Here is a 19,528-nt window from a genome sequence, read left to right on the forward strand (position 1 = left end):
ATATGCCCCAGTTTTACCCATTCATTTAATCTGTTACTATTTCTTTGTAATGTTAATCTTCCATTCCAGGACAAAGCAGCCAGTTTAATTGGCACTAAATCCAAAAGGATTAACTCCCTCCACCATCAACACTCAGTAGCAATCTACAAAATGCACTGAAGAAATTCACCAAAGTTCCTCAGGCAGCACCTTCCAAACCCATGACCACTTCCATCTAAGAGGACAAGGGCAGCAGATACATGGGAACACCACGCCCTCCCTGCAAGTTCCCCTTCAAGCCACCCACCATCCTGACTTGGAAATACGTCACTGTTCTTTCACTGTGGCTGGGTCAAAATCCTGAAATTCCCTCCCTAAGGGGATTATTGGTCAACCCACAGCAGGTGGGCTGCAATGGTTAAGGAAGGCAGCTCTCCACCACCTGCTTAAGGGCAACTAGGGACGGGCGTTAAATGCTGGCCAATCCAGCAATACCCACATTCCACAAATGAACAAATAAAAGAAAATACAATGCCACTAAATGTAGCTTCAGCGGTACAGCAGTATATGGGGCATTCTATCTGATTTCCTAAGTTTGCTACTGTGTAATGAATAGTTAAGGCCCAATATCCCTACCCTCAGTCTCCTGTCACCCATCTAATTTCTATGCACTCCATGAGCTTCAACTTTATCTAACAGTCTCTTATGATTAAATGCCTTCTGAAATTCAATATAAACATTTCCACTGCTTCAGTTACCATTTATAAACCGTCAAGTTTGTCAAATTGGCTGTCTCTGATCATTTGGAAAATTTCAAGATTTCAAGCACTATATCCTCATGAAACACTAGTGATTTCCTGAGAATTTCAATTAGTCTAACTGGTCTATAAAACTTTATATTTTGTCTCTTAATTTTCTTAACAACAGCCCAGTGGCTTAGTGGTTAGCAGTGCTGTTTCACAGCACCAGGGACCCAGGTTCAACTCCACCATCCACCATCCTGCCCTGTCTGTCTGGGTTTCCTCCATCTCCTCTGATTTCTTCCCAAAGTCCAAAGATGTGCAAGTCAGGCCTCGCTAAATTTCCCATAGTGACCAGGGATGTGTAGGTTAGGTGGATTGGCCATGCTAAATTGCCCATAGTGACCAGGGATGTGTAGGTTAGGTGGATTGGCCATACTAAATTGCCCATAGTGACCAGGGATGTGTAGGTTAGGTGGATTGGACATGCTAAATTGTCCATAGTGACCAGGGATGTGTAGGTTAGGTGGATTGGACATGCTAAATTGTCCATAGTGACCAGGGATGTGTAGGTTAGGTGGATTGGCTATGCTAAATTGCCCATAGTGACCAGGATGTGTAGTTTAGATGGATTGGCCATACTAAATTGCCCATAGTGACCAGGGATGTGTAGGTTAGGTGGATTGGACATGCTAAATTGTCCATAGTGACCAGGGATGTGTAGGTTAGGTGGATTGGCTATGCTAAATTGCCCATAGTGACCAGGATGTGTAGGTTAGGTTGATTGGCTATGCTAAATTGCCCATAGTGACCAGGGATGTGTAGTTTAGGTGGATTGGCCATACTAAATTGCCCATAGTGACCAGGGATGTGTAGGTTAGGTTGATTGGCTATGCTAAATTGCCCATAGTGACCAGGGATGTGTAGTTTAGGTGGATTGGCCATACTAAATTGCCCATAGTGACCAGGGATGTGTAGGTTAGGTTGATTGGCTATGCTAAATTGCCCATAGTGACCAGGGATGTGTAGTTTAGGTGGATTGGCCATACTAAATTGCCCATAGTGACCAGGGATGTGTAGGTTAGGTTGATTGGCTATGCTAAATTGCCCATAGTGACCAGGGATGTGTAGTTTAGGTGGATTGGCCATACTAAATTGCCCATAGTGACCAGGGATGTGTAGTTTAGGTGGATTGGCCATGCTAAATTGCCCATAGTGACCAGGGATGTGTAGGTTAGGTTGATTGGCTATGCTAAATTGCCCATAGTGACCAGGGATGTGTAGTTTAGATGGATTGGCCATACTAAATTGCCCATAGTGACCAGGGATGTGTAGGTTAGGTTGATTGGCTATGCTAAATTGCCCATAGTGACCAGGGATGTGTAGGTTAGGTGGATTGGCCATACTAAATTGTCCATAGTGACCAGGGATGTGTAGGTTAGGTGGATTGGCCATACTAAATTGCCCATAGTGACCAGGGATGTGTAGGTTAGGTGGATTGGCCATACTAAATTGCCCATAGTGACCAGGGATGTGTAGGTAAGGTGGATTGGCCATACTAAATTGTCCATAGTGACCAGGGATGTGTAGGTTAGGTGGATTGGCCATGGGAAATGTGGGGTTAAGGGAGGCAGGTCTGGGTGTGATGCTGTTTGGAGGATTGTTGTGGACTTGATGGACTGAAAGATCTGCTTCCACGCTATAAGGATTCTATGATGTACATGAACTTCCAGTTAAAAGAAACAATTCCTGAATTGAACACACTTTGGGAAATTATAGTTAGGAATTTGTGACTACAGATAAATCCAGCCGTACACGTTTAATTCTTTTGTGCAATTATCTTGTTCATGAATGTTGCTTTGCTGTTTTTAATTTTAATTCTCTGTTCTGAGGATGTTTAGCATGTCTCCGCCACCCCAGTCCTTTAACCACCTCATAAATCATCTCATCCCTGATTTACAAGTGCAATTGCAGAGCAAACTTATTGCCCCCGAGGAAGTTGTGTCGCCATCTTGAACTGCAGTAGACCGCTTGCTTTCGACACACCACAATACTGTCAGGGAAGGAATTCCAGGAATTTGACTGTGTGACAATGAAGGAACTTGCCAGTGTATGAACGCTAGTGTGCTGTTCACAGATGATGTTTCAATGCCCGTTGTTCTTGTGCATGGTTCAGACTGCAGCATGTGTGTTACCTGATGTGCTGAAGAGCCTGTGGGTCTTTTTCAGTTACAATGAAGCCTTGATGTACCTTATCCATGCTTACCAATATAACAAAGAGCTGCTGTCCAAAGGGATTTACAGAGGGCACGATGAAGAGCTAATGTCACACTACAGGCGCGAGTGTTTACTGGTAAGTACAGTTCAAAAAGAGCAATGCATAATTAAAGAATTCTGACAGTTAGCCTCTAGACAATGACACACGAGTCAAAATGTAATGTTGCTGTTTTATTAATACGCCATGTAACTTTGGGAAACTTGGTGTCTGCTGTAAAATCTGAGAATAAGCAGCATGCTCCATGGTTCACTGTCTTTCATTCAATGGGTAGACAAAAACAATGACATTGCTTCCACAACTGCTGCTGGCAACGCATTCCATGCTCTCACAACTCTCTGTGTAAAGAACCCACCTCTGACATCCCCTTTATACCTTCCTCCAACCAGCTTAAAACTATGACCCCTCATTTTAGCCATTTCTGCCCTGGGAAATAGTCTCTAGCTATTGACTCTATCTATGCCTCTCATTATCTTGTATACCTCAATTAGGTCCCCTCTCCTCCTCCTTTTCTCCAATGCAAAAAGCCCAAGCTCAGTCAACCTCTCTTCATAAGATAAGTCCTCCAGTCCAGGCAGCATCCTGGTAAACCTCCTCTGAACCCTCTCCAAAGCATCCACATCTTTCCTATAATAGGCCGACCAGAACTGGACGCAGTATTCCAAGTGCAGTCTACCAAAGTTTTATAGAGCTGCAACAAGATCTCACGACTCTTAAACTCAATCCCCCTGTTAATGAAAGCCAAAACACTATATGCTTTCTTAACAACCCTGTCCATTTGGGTGGCCATTTTAAAGAATCTATGTACCTGCACACCAAGATCCCTCTGTTCCTTCACACCACCAAGAATCCTATCCTTAATCCTGTACTCAGCTTTCAAATTCGACCTTCCAAATGCACCACCTCGCATTTATCCAGGTTGAACTCCATCTGCGACTTCTCAGCCCATCTCTGCAACCTACAATGTCCTGCTGCAGCCTACAACAGCCCTCTATACTGTCAATGACACCTCCAATCTTTGTGTCGTCTGCAAACTTGCTGACCCATCCTTCAATCCCCTCATCCAAGTCATTAATAAAAATTACAAACAGTAGAGACCCAAGGACAGAGCCCTGTGGAACACCACTCACCACAGACTTCCAGGCAGAATATTTTCCTTCTACTACTACTTGCTGTTTTCTGTTGGCCAGCCAATTCTGTATCCAGACATCTAAGTTCCCCTGTATCCCATTCCTCCTGACCTTCTGAATGAGCCTACCATGGGGAACCTTATCAAATGCCTTGCTGAAGTCCGTATACACCACATCCACAGCTCGACCCTCATCAACTTTTCTAGTCACATCCTCAAAGAACTCGATAAGGTTTGTGAGGCATGACCTGCCCCTCTCAAAGCCGTGTTGACTGCATTTAATCAAGCCATGCTCTTCCAGATGGTCATACATCCTATCCCTCAGAATCCTTTCTAACACCTTGCAGACGACAGACATGAGACTGACTGGTCTATAATTGCCGGGGATTTCCCTATTTCCTTTCTTGAAGAGAGGAATTACATTTGCCTCTCTCCAGTCCTCAGTTACGACTCCAGTGGAGAGCGAGGATGCAAAGATCTTGCGCAAGTGGCGAAGCAATTGCATTTCTCGTTTCCCAAAGCAGCCGAGGACAAATCTGGTCCGGGCCTGGCGACTTGTTAATCTTAATGTTTGACAAAATTTTCAGCACATCAGCTTCCTCTATCTCTATCCATTCCAGCATGCACACCTGCTCTTCAAAGGTTTCATTCACTACAAAGTTCATTTCTTTCGTAAAGACAGAAGCAAAAAAACTCATTTAGGGCTTCCCCTACCTCCTCAGACTCCACACACAAGTTCCCTATATCCCTGATCGGCCTTACTCTTTCTTTGACCATTCTCTTATTCCTCACATAAGTGTAAAATGCCTTTGTGTTCTCCCTAATCCGTTCTGCCAAGCCTTCCTCGTGCCCCTTCCTGGCTCTCCTCAGACCATTTTTGAGCTCCTTCCTCGCCTGCCTGTAATCCTCTAGAGCTGAGCTTGACCCCAGCATCCTCCACCTTATGTAAGCTGCCTTCTTCCTTTTGACGAGAAGCTCCAGCGCTCTCGTCATCCAAGGTTCCTTTATCTTGCCCCTTCTTGCCTGTCTCAGAGGGACATATTTATTCATCACTCGCAACAACTGTTCCTTAAACAGTCTCCACATGTCTATAGTGCCTTTACCATGGAACAATTGCTCCCAGTCCATGCTTCCTAACTCATGTCTAATCGCATCATAGTTGCCTCTTCCCCAATGAAATATGCTCCCATTTTGCCTAATCCTCTCTTTCTCCATAGCTGTGTAGAATGTGAGGCAGTTGTGGTCACTATCACCAAGATGCTCTCCCACCACAAGATCTGATACCTGCTCCGGCTCGTTTCCGAGCACCAAGTCTAGAATGGCCTCTCCCCTCGTCGGCCTGTCAACGTACTGAGTTAGGAAACCCTCCTGAACACACCTTACAAAAACAGCTCCATTCAAAACTTCTGCTCGAAGGAGGTTCCAATCAATATTGGGAAAGTTAAAGTCACCCATTACAACAACCCTACTACGTCCACACTTTTTCAAAATCTGCCGACCTATGCTTTCTTCAATCTCCCTGCTGCTATTGGGGGGCCTGTAGTAAACCCCTAATGAGGTGACTGCTCCCTTGCAGTTTCTAATTTCCACCCATGCTGACTCGGTAGGCAGATCTTCCTTGACTGTGGAAGCTTCTGTAGCTGTGATACCCTCTCTGATTAGTAGTGCTACACCCCCTCCTCTTTTTTCCCCCCTCCCTATTCTGTTTAAATGTTCTAAACCCTGGAACATCCAGCAACCATTCCTGCCCCTGAGAAACCCATGTCTCTGTTATGGCCACAACATCATAGCACCAGGTACTGATCCATGTTCTAAATTCATCACTTTTATTCCTGATACTCCTTGTGTTAAAGCAAACACACTTTAACTGATCCCTTGGTTCCTTCCCAGGAAAATCCTTCCCTCTAGCTGGCCTACCTCTTACTATTGCCTCATCTGCATCAACTCTCACCTCCGGTATACAGCTCAGGTTCCCACCCCCCTGCCATACTAGCTTAAACCCTCTCGAACTACTCGAGCAAACCTTCCACCCAGGACATTGGTCCTCTTCCAGTTCAGATGCAACCCGTCCTTCTTGTACAGGTCCCACCTTCCCCAGAAGGCATTCCAATTATTTACATATCTGAAGCCCATCCCACCTACATTATTCCATGTACGTCCATATGTCTGTCCAATGACGACTTAAATGCACTTAAACTTGGCGAATCTACTACCGTTGCAGGCAAAGCATTCCATACCCTCTCTACTCTCTGAATAAAGAACTCAGAGTTCTATGCGCCTTAACTACTCATTGCGATAGCAAGTTCAGTATTAAGCAAAAGGCAGAATTTTAAAGGTGTACATGAATAGAGGGAGCTGGGAACATGTGTGTAAAAATCATTAAAGGGGGAAGGATACATTGAGAACATAGGTTTTACGAGATCCTGTATATTAAAGATTAAGGTAAAGAGTAGAAAAGCAAGGAAGGAATGATGAGCTTTTGCAAAACCTTGGATTTACCTCATCTGGATTATTGTGATCTGTTCTGAGCAGCCTGTTGTGGATTTAGAAACCTGCAATTGAATCTTCTTTTGTCCTTTTCTAGTGTAAGGAGAATAACACCAACTTCTCCAGTCTATTTATGTAACTATGACCCTTTATTTCATGGACCCTTCAAATTTTATTATGTTTTATGGTAACATGTAAGACCCGGGGGGATTTGAGAGATATAATGTTCGTCCAAAGGGTGTTGAGACTCTGGAATAGAGAGTAACTTGAGTGGAAACTTGACCACTTGCTGAGCGCTTCAGAGACCATCTCTGGGACACCCGCACCAAACAACCCCACTGTCCTGGGTCCAAATACTTCAGCTCCCCCTCCCACTCCTCCAACGACATGCAGGTCGTGGGCCTCCTCCATCGCCACACCCCAACCACCCGAAGCCTGGAGGAAATACACCTCATCTTCTGCCTTTGGGCCCTCCAACCACACAGCATCAATGTGGATTTCACGAGTTTCCTCATTTTCCCCTCCCCCCACCTTATTCCAGTTCCAACCTTCCAACTCAGCACTGCCCTCATGACCTGTCCTACCTGTCCATTTTCCTTCCCATCTATCCGCTCCACCCTCCTCTCCAACCTATCACCGTTACCCACACCTTCATCTACATATCTCACACTCAACCACCTTCCCCCCCCCAGTCCCAACCCTCCTCCTTACCCCCTTGGCTCACAAGCCCCACTCCTGATGAAGGGCTCTTGCCCGAAATGTTGATTCACCTGCTCCTCAGATGCTGTGCTTTTCCAGCACCACGCTCTCGAACCTTTAAAACATTATGAGCACTTGAAATGTTATAATATTCAAGGCAATGGGCCCGGCTGTGGAAAGTGAGATTTGTGTAGATGGATCAGTGTAGAAAGGTCAGCACAGACTCAATGGGCTAAAGCCCTGCTCTGTATTGTATGACTCTGTCTATTTGACATATTCCTTTGCTGTGCTGTGGTAGAAATTGAACGAGCATGCCGCGGCTCTCTTTGAGTCTGGAGATGACCAGGACGTAGAGGAAGGACTCACCACCATGAATGAGTTGGTCGTTCCCTGTCTGCCGCTGTTATTGGTGGATGAAATGGAAGAGAAAGACATTGTGGCTGTAGAAGACATGAGGAACCGATGGTGTTCATACTTGGGGCAAGAAATGGAACGTAAGTTTTTCTTCATTCGTGCATGGAATACAGGCAACACTGGCTAGGCCAGCATTTATGGCTCATCTCTAATTGCATTGCATTGGATTTGGAATCACATGTCAGCCAGATCAGGTAAATTAGGCAGATGTCCTTTCTTAAAGGATGTTAATTGGTCTTCTATGACAATGATTGCCATTAGACTTGTTTGTATTCCAGATTTCTGTTGAATTGAAATTTCACCATCTGCCATGATGGGCTTAGAATGCCTGTCCCCAGAGCATTTGTTTGAGATTTTGGAATGCTAACCCAGTAACATTGCCACCATGCCTTCACCTCCACAAGGATTGTTGAATGACCATTGAGCTATCTAGATGTGAAGATTGCCGCAAAGAGAAATGCAAGAGGTTCAGAAGTAGACTGAAACATATTGAGCTAGATTTTTAAAAACTTCTTAAATTGAAGCAAGTTATAATTGTTAATTATCATTATAACGAACCTTTTTTTATGTTTGAACAGGAGTATTTCAATTTATTTTGAAGGGATGGTTATAGATTGACACAGTCTTATTTCTCATGTTGAAAATATCTAGAACAAAGGAGCACAGATGTAAGACCAAATATAGGAGATGTGCAAGAGCATCCTTGTTTCAACAGCAGGTTGTGAGGCTATGGAACACAAAAGGACAATTAGCGATTGAAGCAGAGAGCTTGTCAACATGTAAGAAAGATTGAAGGAAAAAAGAAACTCAAGAAATAAAGAAACAATGTACCAGGACTACTTTTGCAGAAAGATGAACAGCATTGTAGACTGGTTGGGCTGAACACCCTCACCATTCTTGGCAATAGGTGAAGAATAGTGTGAATAATCAATACAGGAAACCACAGTTGGTTGTCACTTTTATGAATTATTCATAATCTGGAGTCAATGTCAAAGTGTTCGGGTTTACGACCAGCGGAAAGGAAAGCTGGTTTGTACAAATTCACAGGGCCTTAGGGATGTTGCAAAATGATGTCAAGTTACTTTGGAGACAACAGCGAAGGCAGGTACTCGTTAACTGGAGTAGGTACTCGTTAACTGTAGCACACTAGATGGAAACTTTGGTTTTATACTTCAAAGCATAGAATTTAGAGAAATAGGTGTTAGCATTGGACTCATATTAGGGTCTGCTTAAACTGTGGTTGGCGCATTTTTGCACAGGCTATCGATTAGCTCAGTTGCCTGAATGGCTGATTTGTGATGCAGTGTGATGTCACCAGCACAGGTCCGAATTCTGTATAGGCTGAGGTCACCATGAAGACCCACCTTCTCAACCTCACACTTTACCTGAGTTATGGTAACTCGCTGGTTAATCTCACTACCAGTCTACTCTTTCTAATGAGGGAGCAGTCCTATCATCTTCTGGAATTCTGGTTTTCCTTTCTGAGGATACAAAAATAGTAAAAAAAAAAGACGCAGTCAACATTCGGTACACCTGACTTTACTCAAGGCATTACAAATATCTGTGGTTAGTGCTGCTGCCTCACAGCACGATGGTCTTGGGTTTGATTCCAGCCTCCACACTGTCGGTGTGGAGTTTCCACATTATCCCCATGTCTGCGTGGGTTTCCTCCAGATGCTCTGGTTTCCTCCCACCATCCAAAGATGTACAGTTTAGCGAATTGACCGTGCTGAATTACCCTGTGGTATCCAGGAATATGCAGGGTAGGCGAGTTAGCCATGCAAAATATGGGGTTATGGGAATAGGGTGGGTGAGGGATGGGTGGGATACTCTTTGGAGGTTTGGTGCAGACTCAATGGATTGAATAACTTGTATCTGCACTATAAGGATTCTATGAACATTTTTCTCCAACTGCTGTCTAAGGGTATTTTATTGAACATAAAAATAAATACTTAATTCAACACACAGATCAGAGTGGGATCTGTTATGGACAGTCTGTGGAAGACTCAATAGGAAGAATGAGTGGAGTCACTTATTTATTGGAAGATGCAAGTCTAGCTAAGGTAAAGGAATGAAGGGCTTTCAGAGGACAATATATTGGTATGGATCAGACCAAACTCCCTCAAAATATATTAAGGGGATAGCTTAACCTTTTCTTATTTTAAAGATAACTGTAAAGTGTTGTGTTCCAGATGTTATTTGATTGGCTAAACTACTCAACATTAAGCACAACATACTTTATTCATGCACTATAACTAAAATACAACAAAAGAAAGAAGAAATTGGACTAACTTAACTCTTGGCGAATTTACAGAATAATAGATTATTTTACGACTGAACAGGAAGTGTTCCCATATAGTAACATCCCACAAAAACACTCTAGGAAAAAAGCAAGTTAAAAAAAATCGATTACCTCACAGGCAATTCTCCAGTCCAGGCGGAAAGCCATCGAGAAGAATCTGAGAGAGAGTAGCAGGGAGAGATGTCCCATAGCTTCCAAACCCACCTTCAACACCCCAACAACTGAAAATCTAAAAACCAAAAAATCCTGGTTCTGTGAGAGATTTTACCACACCCATTCAGCCTGCTTCTATTGTTCCAACTTTTAAAAAAAGCCACGGCCTGAGAAGCTGTTTACTCTAGTGTGTCTGCATGGACTGCTCAACACCTCTACGTCTCTTCAAAAAAGAGGACAAAATGCACCTCTTAAACCCATAGTATCATTTCAATATTAATCATTAAAAGTTGCACCACCTGCTAGCAAGGCCTGAAAGAAAGCAAACCAAATACTCGGCTTTCTTTTGGAGGGGTATAATTGTAAAGAAGGGAAGTTGGATCGATTCTGTATTGAACCTTAATTATACCACTTAGCATACTGCCTATAGTTCTGGTTGCCATATTATGAAAAGAACATAGAAGCACTGAAGAGGGTGCAGAGAAATTTACAAGGATAATGCCAGAATTGCATGGTTATATAAATCAGGAAAGGATTGACAGGGTGGATGGCTCCTCTCTTGGGAAAAAGGCAGCTGAGGGCGGACCTACTAGATTCCTTTAAAATGATGAAGTGTTTAGACAGGGTGGATACAGAGAAAATTCCACTTGTGGGAAAGAGGCCATCAATACAAGATAGTCACCAAATTCAGAAGAAACTTCTTTACTGAGTGTGGTGAGAGTATGGACGTCCCTATCACAGGGAGTGGCTGAAGGAAGCATATAAACATGTTTCAGTGAAAGCTAAACAAATACGTGGTGAAAGTAGGAATAGAGGATGGCTGTGATAGATTTAAACAAGAAAAAAGCAGAGTATTAACATTAGTATGAACTAGATGGGCCAAGTGGCCTAATTCTGTGCCATATATCCCATGTAATCTGTATCTCCTACATGACCTAATTAGCAAATACATTACAAATAATATGTGTGAATGTCAAATTTTCTTTCTATAGTTAGTGGTTAGTAAAGTTGCAATATAAGGAAGAGTATATTTTTAATGAGATGATAGTGATGGGAGGATTGCAGAAGATGAAAAGAAGGTTTTTTTTTAAAAAGTTGGGGGAGACTCAAATTCAAGTGTTTAAAGCAAAATGGGAATTTGATGAATGAGTAGCCAACTGTTTCATTAGGAAGTGGGTTAGAAGCCATGGGTCAAAATTTAAACTAATTGTTGAAGGAATTAGAAGGGAAATGAAAATATTTCCCACCCAAAAGGTTGTTAAGATCTGAAAGAATAAAAGAATCAGACTTAGGACTTTCAGAAAAGCATTTGGACGTGCATTTTAAGAAATCTAGTTAATAATGACAGAACTACATGAGGTTGTTCCTGCATTGTGACACATGAAGTGTGAATTTTATAGCTCTTTAAATTTTTGAGTATTTAAAAATTTCTCCCAGCAACAAAACTTTAGCTTAAATGATTTGGGGTGGCACGGTTCCTCAGTCGTTAGCACTGCTGCCTCACAGTGCCAGTGACATGGGTTCAATTCCAACCCCAAGCGACTGTCCGTGTGGAGCTTGCACATTCTCCCCGTGTCGGTGTGGGTTTCCAACTGGTGCTCCCGTTTCCTGCCACAGTCAAAAGATGTGTAGGTCAGGTAAGTTGGCCACGTCCATAGTGTTAGATGCATTAGTCAGAGGGAAAATGGGTCTGGGTGGTTTACTCTTCAGAGGATCGGTATGAATTTGTGGGGCTGAAGGATCTGTTTCCACACTGTGGGGAATCTAATCTAATAAAAGAAATCAAAGGTTAGTTTATTACACAACTATTTATGAAAGGTGCTAAGTAAAAAAAAATGGAAAACTAGTTGCAGAAATACAGTTTCCAAGATTAAGTTAGATATGGATAAATGCAAAGATGAGGTTAAGACCAGTCTAGTACTTTTACTTGCTTGAAGATTTTTCTTTCCAGGGTGAAGGGATTGAAAACTTGAAATCAGATTCTGTAGCTATAATGGCTTTAGGAATTGAATGTTGGAGGTTGCTTGTACAAGACTTCCTGATGCTCACTGTAGTAACAGCATTTGCAGATTGCAGAACTGTAGCTGGTTTCTGAAAGCCCTTTCCTCAAACTCTCTTTTACCTCGAGCTCTCACTATGCTATTGTTTGAGTCTTTCTTGATGGTCTAATTAAAATGATGTCTCAGCCCATTTTGGATGGATCAAACCTTAAACTGGCAGCTAACCTAAAACTTCTATACTTCCACATTAGGAAGTATGTCATACTTCCATATTAGGAATTTGCCGAGGTAGGAAGAAGCCATCTATACCCTCAGAAGACATTGCAAATGAGATTCCGTTTGCCTTTGCTGAAATGTGCATTGAATTTCTCTGATTACTATGTGCTGTGTCATAGAGGCGAAGAGAAAGATCGAGCCTTATAGTTTTACTGTAATGAATCTATTTTCTTCTCTCTGCTCTGCCACAAAAGCTGTTGCCTGAAATACAGCTCCTTTGTGTATTCCAATGTCTAACTGCATTGGTTTTCCCAAACTGGATAATCTGCAGGGAACTTCCATCCCAATCTGTGAAATTTCCAGAAAGGTATAAATCAAACCTTAAATGGCTGGTTAATTTAAGTTCATATTTGATGCTATTTAGTGATGGTTTCACAAACTGCTGCAGTTTGTAGTCAATGCTTGCTGCAACCATCTTTAATCAATGTTTGCACCTCTTTTAAAAACATTTTACAATCCATGAAAAGCCTCAGGTATGAAAAATCAGATAGCAGTTGAAAATTGATAGTCCATTTTTAGCACTATCCTAACAGTGTTTTGAAATAGAAAGCTTTCCTAACCAGTTATGAATTATCTACGATTAAAATAGTTGAGATTCTCAATGGATTGTAAAGATTCGAGAACACTTCTCACAAAGGAAGCCATAAAGGCCAACAGCATTATTTTATTTTCTGTTTTTAAAATATTACTAAATTTTTATATATTAAAGCAAATCTTGCCCTTGGCTGCAATTATGGGCAAGTTCATTGCCCAGACATTGTGATGTTTGTGAGGCATGCTATTTACTGCTGACTGATCTGCTATTTGCAAGTAATCAGAAGTATAAGTCATAGATAATAAAATCTTCAGTCTGTAGGAAGACAGAGAAGGCAAAATTAATCTCAGTAATCTCAAGGTGCGAAGGTCATAGGATTGTTATATGTGTTGCAGAGCAGTGAGTGTAAACTGCACTCAGATGATGATAAATAGCAAAGGATATGGAGCTGAAAGAGGGAAGGGGTCCTTCCCTCAAGTATTTAACATAGAAGTGAACAATTATAAATATTACTGAAAGATTCTGACAGGAGGAAGTGGTCTAAACCCACTCATGGGAATCATGATTAGATTAGGTTACTTACAGCGTGGAAAAAGGTCATGCGGCCCAACAAGTCCACACCGACCCTTCGAAGAGCAACCCACCCGGACCCATTCCCCTACATTTACCCCTTCACCTAACACTACAGGCAATTTAGCACAGCCACTTCACCTAACCTGCACATCTTTGGACTGTGGAGGCAACTGGAGCACCCGGAGGAAACCCACGCAGACACTGGGAGAATGTGCAAACTCCACACGGTTGCCTGAGGCAGGAATTGAACCCAGGTCTATGGCACTGTGAGGCAGCAGTGCCAACCACTGTGCCACCGTGCCGCCCATGATCAAATGTAATCAACTGATGAAGTGGTTAGTATGCAGGGAAAACCAAAGTGACCAGAGATATTTACACGTCCTGGTTAAAGCCAGACATTCTGATCTTATTTTGAAATAAATACTTTGTTGCTAATGATTAAGAGAGAGACTTGTATTTCTCTCGTATCTATCACATGTTGAGAATTCCCAACTTATTTGACGACCAGTAAAGAACTTTTTAAATGTGGTTAGTATAGAAAACACAGGACCTTTTCACAAATGGCTGCATTTCTTCTAGTGATATTAATTGACATGTATGATAAGGTTGGCCACTTTTGAGAATCTTCTGCTTAGGAAAGGAGCACTTGATTTGGAGAACCTAAAACAAAATGGATTCTTGGGTTCAGATTGCTATCCAATAATGGGTGGCCTGTTGGCTCATTGATTAGCACTGCTGCCTCACAGCACCAGGGGCCTGGGTTCGATTCCACCCTTGGCAACTGTCTGTGTGGAGTTTGTGCATTCTCCAAGTGTCTGCGTGGGGTTCTTCCCACAGTCCAGAGATGTACAAGTTAGGTGGATTGGCCATGCTAAATTGCCTGTAGTGTCCAGGGACGTGCAGGCTGGGCAGTTTAGCCATGGGAAATATAGATTTATAGTGATAGGATAGGGGTTGGGTCTGGATAGGATGTTTCTCGGAGCGCAGTGTGGACTCGATGGGCCGAATGGCCAGCTTCCACAATGTAAGGATTCTATGATAAGGAAAGCCTGAAAACAATGGGTCTATAACTCTCTGAAGTTTAGAATCATAGGATGTTTTCTGATAGAAACAGTACGTGCCTTTACATGTCAAGATGTTTCACAGGAGCATTCTGAAACAATATATGGCTTTGAGCCATATGGAAATAAGGTCAGGCGATGAAAAGTTTAATGAAAGAGGTAAGTTTTAAGGAGTGTCTCAACAGGTGAAAGCAAGGTGAAATTGCTTATGGATCGAATTCCAGAGTTTAAGGCCTAGCTAACTGAAGGCACAGCCACTAGTGATGAAATGATTAAATTTGGGCATCTTCAAGAAGCCAGCATCAATTGAGCTCAGCTATTCCTGCGACTTGTGAGACTAGCTGAGTTTACAGAGATGTGGAGGGGCAAGGTGGTGGAGGAATTTGAGAATACGGGTGAGAATTGTAAAATTGAGGCCTTGCTCAAGCAAGAACCACGGACCTTCTAAGATCAGGTGATGGTTGAATGCGATGTGCTTGTGAGGTCATAGGCAGCAGTGTTTTGGATAAACTAAGCTTTATGGACGGAGGAATAAGGAGACCAGACACAGCAAGGTGTTGAAAGAGTTGAGTCCAGAGAGTCTGAAGGCATGAAGGCAGCAGGTAAACTCAGACATGGGCTGTGTTATGGAGGTAGAAATGGGCAGTTTTAGCAATGATGCAAAAACATGGTCAGATATTTATCTCAGGGTCAAATATCCCACTGCGTTTCCAAAAGTCTAGTTTCATCTGAGATGGTGGACAGGGAGAGGAATGGAGTCAGTAGTTAGGGACCGTGTAAAATTCTCAGTTTGACAGGGTAATAGCTGAGTGGTTGGAGAAACTAAAACTAGAGGGTCATAGAAGTAAGGCAAGGTTTCACCATTTAGGACTCAGGTGAGCAGAAATTTCTTCATGAGGAGAAAATAAATCTTGGTAATTCTCTACTCCAGAGAGTTGTGGATGGTCAGTTGTTCAGTTTATTGAAGGTTAATTGATTTTTATGAATCACTGAATATGGCATAGAACTAGAAAGCTTTTAGTCATCTGATTGAATGGCCTACAAGAGTCAAATATTCCAGCCTTGCTCCTGTTTTTTTTTTGTTAACATCTTTCTTTGGGATAGGCATGTGGATTTGTTGTGACAGCCTGAAAATTTAGAGGAAGCCTAGATTTAACAGGTCAGTCAAAACACTGTCTGCCTGGATCCAATACAAAATCGTTACAATGTAACTTAACCACAGCTATCTATTTCAGAGACCATGGCTGTGGTAATAGTGCTGGCAGTTTAGAAAGCAGGGGTAGAATGGGAGTCTCTCTCCACCCGAAGCAAATGCGCTGGGGGCAATATTGAAGTGCCAAATGAACAAAATACTGGAATCACTCAGCAGATCAGGCAGCATCTGTAGAGAGAGTTAGTGATTCAGCTCTGAGTTCTTGTCAGAGCCAGGTTAAGTTGGAAATCTTTTTTGTATTCAGTCATTCATGTCAGTGTGTTGGCTGGGCCAGCATTTATTGCCCGTCCCTAGTTGCCCTTGAGAAGGTGGTGGTGAGCTGCCTTCTTAAACTGCTGCAGTCCACCATCTGTGGATTGGCCCACAATGCCATTAGGGAGTGAATTCCAGGATTTTGACCCAATGACACTGAAGGAACAGCGATATGTTTCCAAGTCAGGATGGTGAGTGTCTGGGAGGGGAACTTGCAGACCATGGTGTTCCCATGTATCTGCTGCTGTTGTCCTTCTAGGTGGAAGTGGTCTTGAGTTTGGAAGGTGCTGTATAAGGATCTTCGGTGAATTTCTGCAGTGCATCTTATAGCACACCCTGCTGCTACTGAGTATTGGGCGTGAAGGGAGTGGAAGTTGTGGATGTAGTACCTTCAAGTGGGCTGCTTTGTCCTGGATGGTGTCAAGCTTCTTGAGTATTTTTGGAGCTTCATGCAACCCAAACGTGAGGAGTGTTCCATCATGCTATCTGACTTGGTAGACAGATTTTGGCAAATCAGGAGTTGAGTTACTCACTGCAAGATTGTTAGTCTCTGACCTGCTCTCATAACCAATATACGAAAGTCGGAGGAGTTGTTGAATGATACGAAAGTCGGAGGAGTTGTTGAATGATACGAAAGTCGGAGGAGTTGTTGACAGTGAGGAAGGATGTGGCAGGTTACAGCAGGATATAGAGAAGCTGCAGAGCTGGGCAGAAAGGTGGCAAATGGAATTCAATGTAGCTAAATGTGAGGTGATTCACTTTGGGAAGAATAACAAAAAGATGGGGTACTGGGCTAATGGTCGGATACTTGGTAGTGTGGATGAGCAGAGGGATCTTGGTGTCCATGTACACAGATCTCTGAAAGTTGCCACCCAGGTAAATAGTGCGGTGAGGAAGGCATATGGCGTACTGGCTTTTATTGGTAGAGGAATTGAGTTCCGGAGTCCTGAGGTCATGATGCAGTTGTATAAAACTCTGGTGCGGCCGCATCTGGAATATTGTGTGCAGTTTTGGTCGCCATACTATAGAAAGGATGTGGAGGCACTGGAACGGGTGCAGAGGAGGTTTACCAGGATGTTGCCTGGTATGGAAGGAAGATCGTATGAGGATAGACTGAGACACTTGGGGCTGTTTTCACTAGAGAAAAGAAGGTTTAGGGGTGACTTGATTGAGGTGTACAAGATGATTAGGGGGTTAGATAGGGTTGACAGTGTGAACCTTTTCCCGCGTATGGAGTCGGGTATTACAAGGGGGCATAGCTTTAAATTAAGGGGGGGTAGATATAGGACTGAAGTTAGGGGTAGGTTCTTCACTCAGCGAGTCGTAAGTTCATGGAATGCCCTGCCAGCAGCAGTGGTGGACTCTCCCTCTTTATGGGCATTTAAGCGGGCATTGGATAGGTATATGGAGGATAGTGGGTTAGTATAGGTTAGGTGGGCTTGGATCGGCGCAACATCGAGGGCCAAAGGGCCTGTACTGCGCTGTATTCTTCTATGTTCTATGTTCTATGATCTATGTGGTTAGTCTATTTGATTCCCTAGTCAGTGGTAATCCCTAGGATGTTGACAGTGGTAGATTTGATGATGGTAATGCCATTGTGAATGTCAAGGGACAATGGTTAGAATCTCTCATTGGTCATAGTTGTGGGCGGCACGGTGGCACAGTGGTTAGCACTGCTGCCTCACAGCGCCAGAGACCCGGGTTCAATTCCCGCCTCAGGCGACTGACTGTGTGGAGTTTGCACGTTCTCCCCGTGTCTGCGTGGAGTTCCTCCGGGTGCTCCGGTTTCCTCTCACAGTCCAAAGATGTGCAGGTCAGGAGAATTGGCCATGCTAAATTGTCCGCACTGTTAGGTAAGGGGTAAATGTAGGGGTATGGGTGGGTTGCGCTTCGGCGGGTCAGTGTGGACTTGTTGGGCCGAAGGGCCTGTTTCCACACTGTAATGTAATCTAAATCTAATAGTCTGGCATTTGCGAAGCGCAAATATTACTTGTCACTTGTCAACCCAAGCCTGGACTTTATTGCATTTGTCTGTGTACTGCTCCTGTATCTGAAGAGTTGCGAATGGTGCTGAACATTGTGCACATATAGGCGAAGCAGCTTGGAATGTCTGACCATGTTATGTATGCTCTATAAGTGCACAATGTTGTTATTGAAAAGTGCACAAGCATCAGATTTGGGTTTTAGGATTGGTATTGAGCAGGCCTGCAGTGGTGCTGCTCACCTGAGTCCTTCAGGGTGAGCCTCTGGATGGGGAGCAAACAGAATGGGAAGCCGTGTCATATTTTGTCAAAAAATGAATAACCCTTTCCCTTTCTCATTCCCCTTTCACAGCCAACCTGCAAGAGAAGCTGACAGACTTCCTGCCAAAACTGCTGGATTGCTCGACTGAGATCAAAGCTTTCCGTGAGCCACCGAAGCTCCCTTCCTTCTCCACGCACGAACTTTGTGAGCGCTTTGCTCGTGTGATGGCGTCTCTCAGTCGAACCCCCGCAGACGGCAGATGAAAAGAAACACAGAGTATCTTTTTCTTCTCTCTTTTTTCGGGGAGCACGTTACAACCAACAAGGACTTCTTTCATTTAAGTCTTTTTTGTTCTTTCCGTTCTGAGATATAACCCTCACCTTCCCGTCACAGAGTTTGCTTGCTGCTGCTGCTATAGATTTTACCCATTTTTAAAAAAATAAAATAAAAAATTAACTTAACTGCAACCAAGGCGTCTATTACCATGAATGAACTTTTAAACGGCAAGACTGACAGTGGACACAGCTCAGTGTGCATGATGCTTTGGACCTGGTCGGAGGAAATGGTGACGTTGGAGGAGCGAGAGAGGAAAAAAAAGAGACTGATGTTTAAATTAAGAATTTGGAACGTTTTGAGGCAAGAGATACCCCTCTTTATCTTTTGCATCCCTGCTCCTGCCACCAGGTTTCTGTAAGTCTGTTAACTCGCCACGCTATCAACTTTTATTTTAGAAAAAAGAACCTCAGTTCCAGCTGATGAATTTTATTCTTTCCCCATTACTCTTAATGACAGCCAATAATATTTGGAGGTGTGGGTGCCGACTTTCCCAGCATTCCCTCTACCCCCCAAACCCCTCTGTTCCCCCCTGAAAATGACGTCATGAGGCTTGTTAAGGAACTGAAAGAATAAAGTTTTATTTATGGCTATTTTTTGATGTAATGACAAAACTTCTGATGTTCTCTGTGTGTTTTTTTTATAAAAATATCTCTGTTGCTTTGATAGTCAAGTGTGAGAAGTAAGTGTTGTCAACCCTTTCAGAATGGCCCTTCCGTCTCAGGGATTGAAGGTTAATTTCCAGAATACTTCTCCAAGGAAGAAAAGTCAAGGGAAACGTCTGTTAAATTAAATTCTGCTTCTTGTTTTTCCTCCTGCTTTTCGTGAGCACTTTATTGATTAAGCTGGAGAGGGAATGCTAT

The 19,528-nt window shown here is 43.1% G+C and overlaps 1 protein-coding gene across 3 annotated transcripts in view; it reads left to right on the forward strand.

The window, feature by feature from the left end:
• The window catches only part of usp25 (ubiquitin specific peptidase 25), a 212,928-nt gene extending 193,622 nt beyond the window's left edge, over positions 1 to 19,306 (forward strand). For all 3 annotated transcript variants that reach the window (XM_043701413.2, XM_043701414.2, XM_043701415.2), the window contains 3 exons: positions 2,949 to 3,072; positions 7,608 to 7,803; positions 18,423 to 19,306. In XM_043701413.2, the coding sequence (XP_043557348.2) occupies positions 2,949 to 3,072; positions 7,608 to 7,803; positions 18,423 to 18,595 (493 nt within the window). In that variant the 3' untranslated portion in view covers positions 18,596 to 19,306. The remainder of the gene's footprint in view (positions 1 to 2,948; positions 3,073 to 7,607; positions 7,804 to 18,422) is intronic.
• Positions 19,307 to 19,528: the final 222 nt, after the last annotated feature.

The sequence above is a fragment of the Chiloscyllium plagiosum genome, unplaced genomic scaffold (genome assembly GCF_037043375.1).
Source record: "Chiloscyllium plagiosum isolate Xiang-an unplaced genomic scaffold, Cpla_swu_hap1 HiC_scaffold_12, whole genome shotgun sequence".
NCBI classification, from domain to species: Eukaryota; Metazoa; Chordata; class Chondrichthyes; order Orectolobiformes; family Hemiscylliidae; genus Chiloscyllium; species Chiloscyllium plagiosum.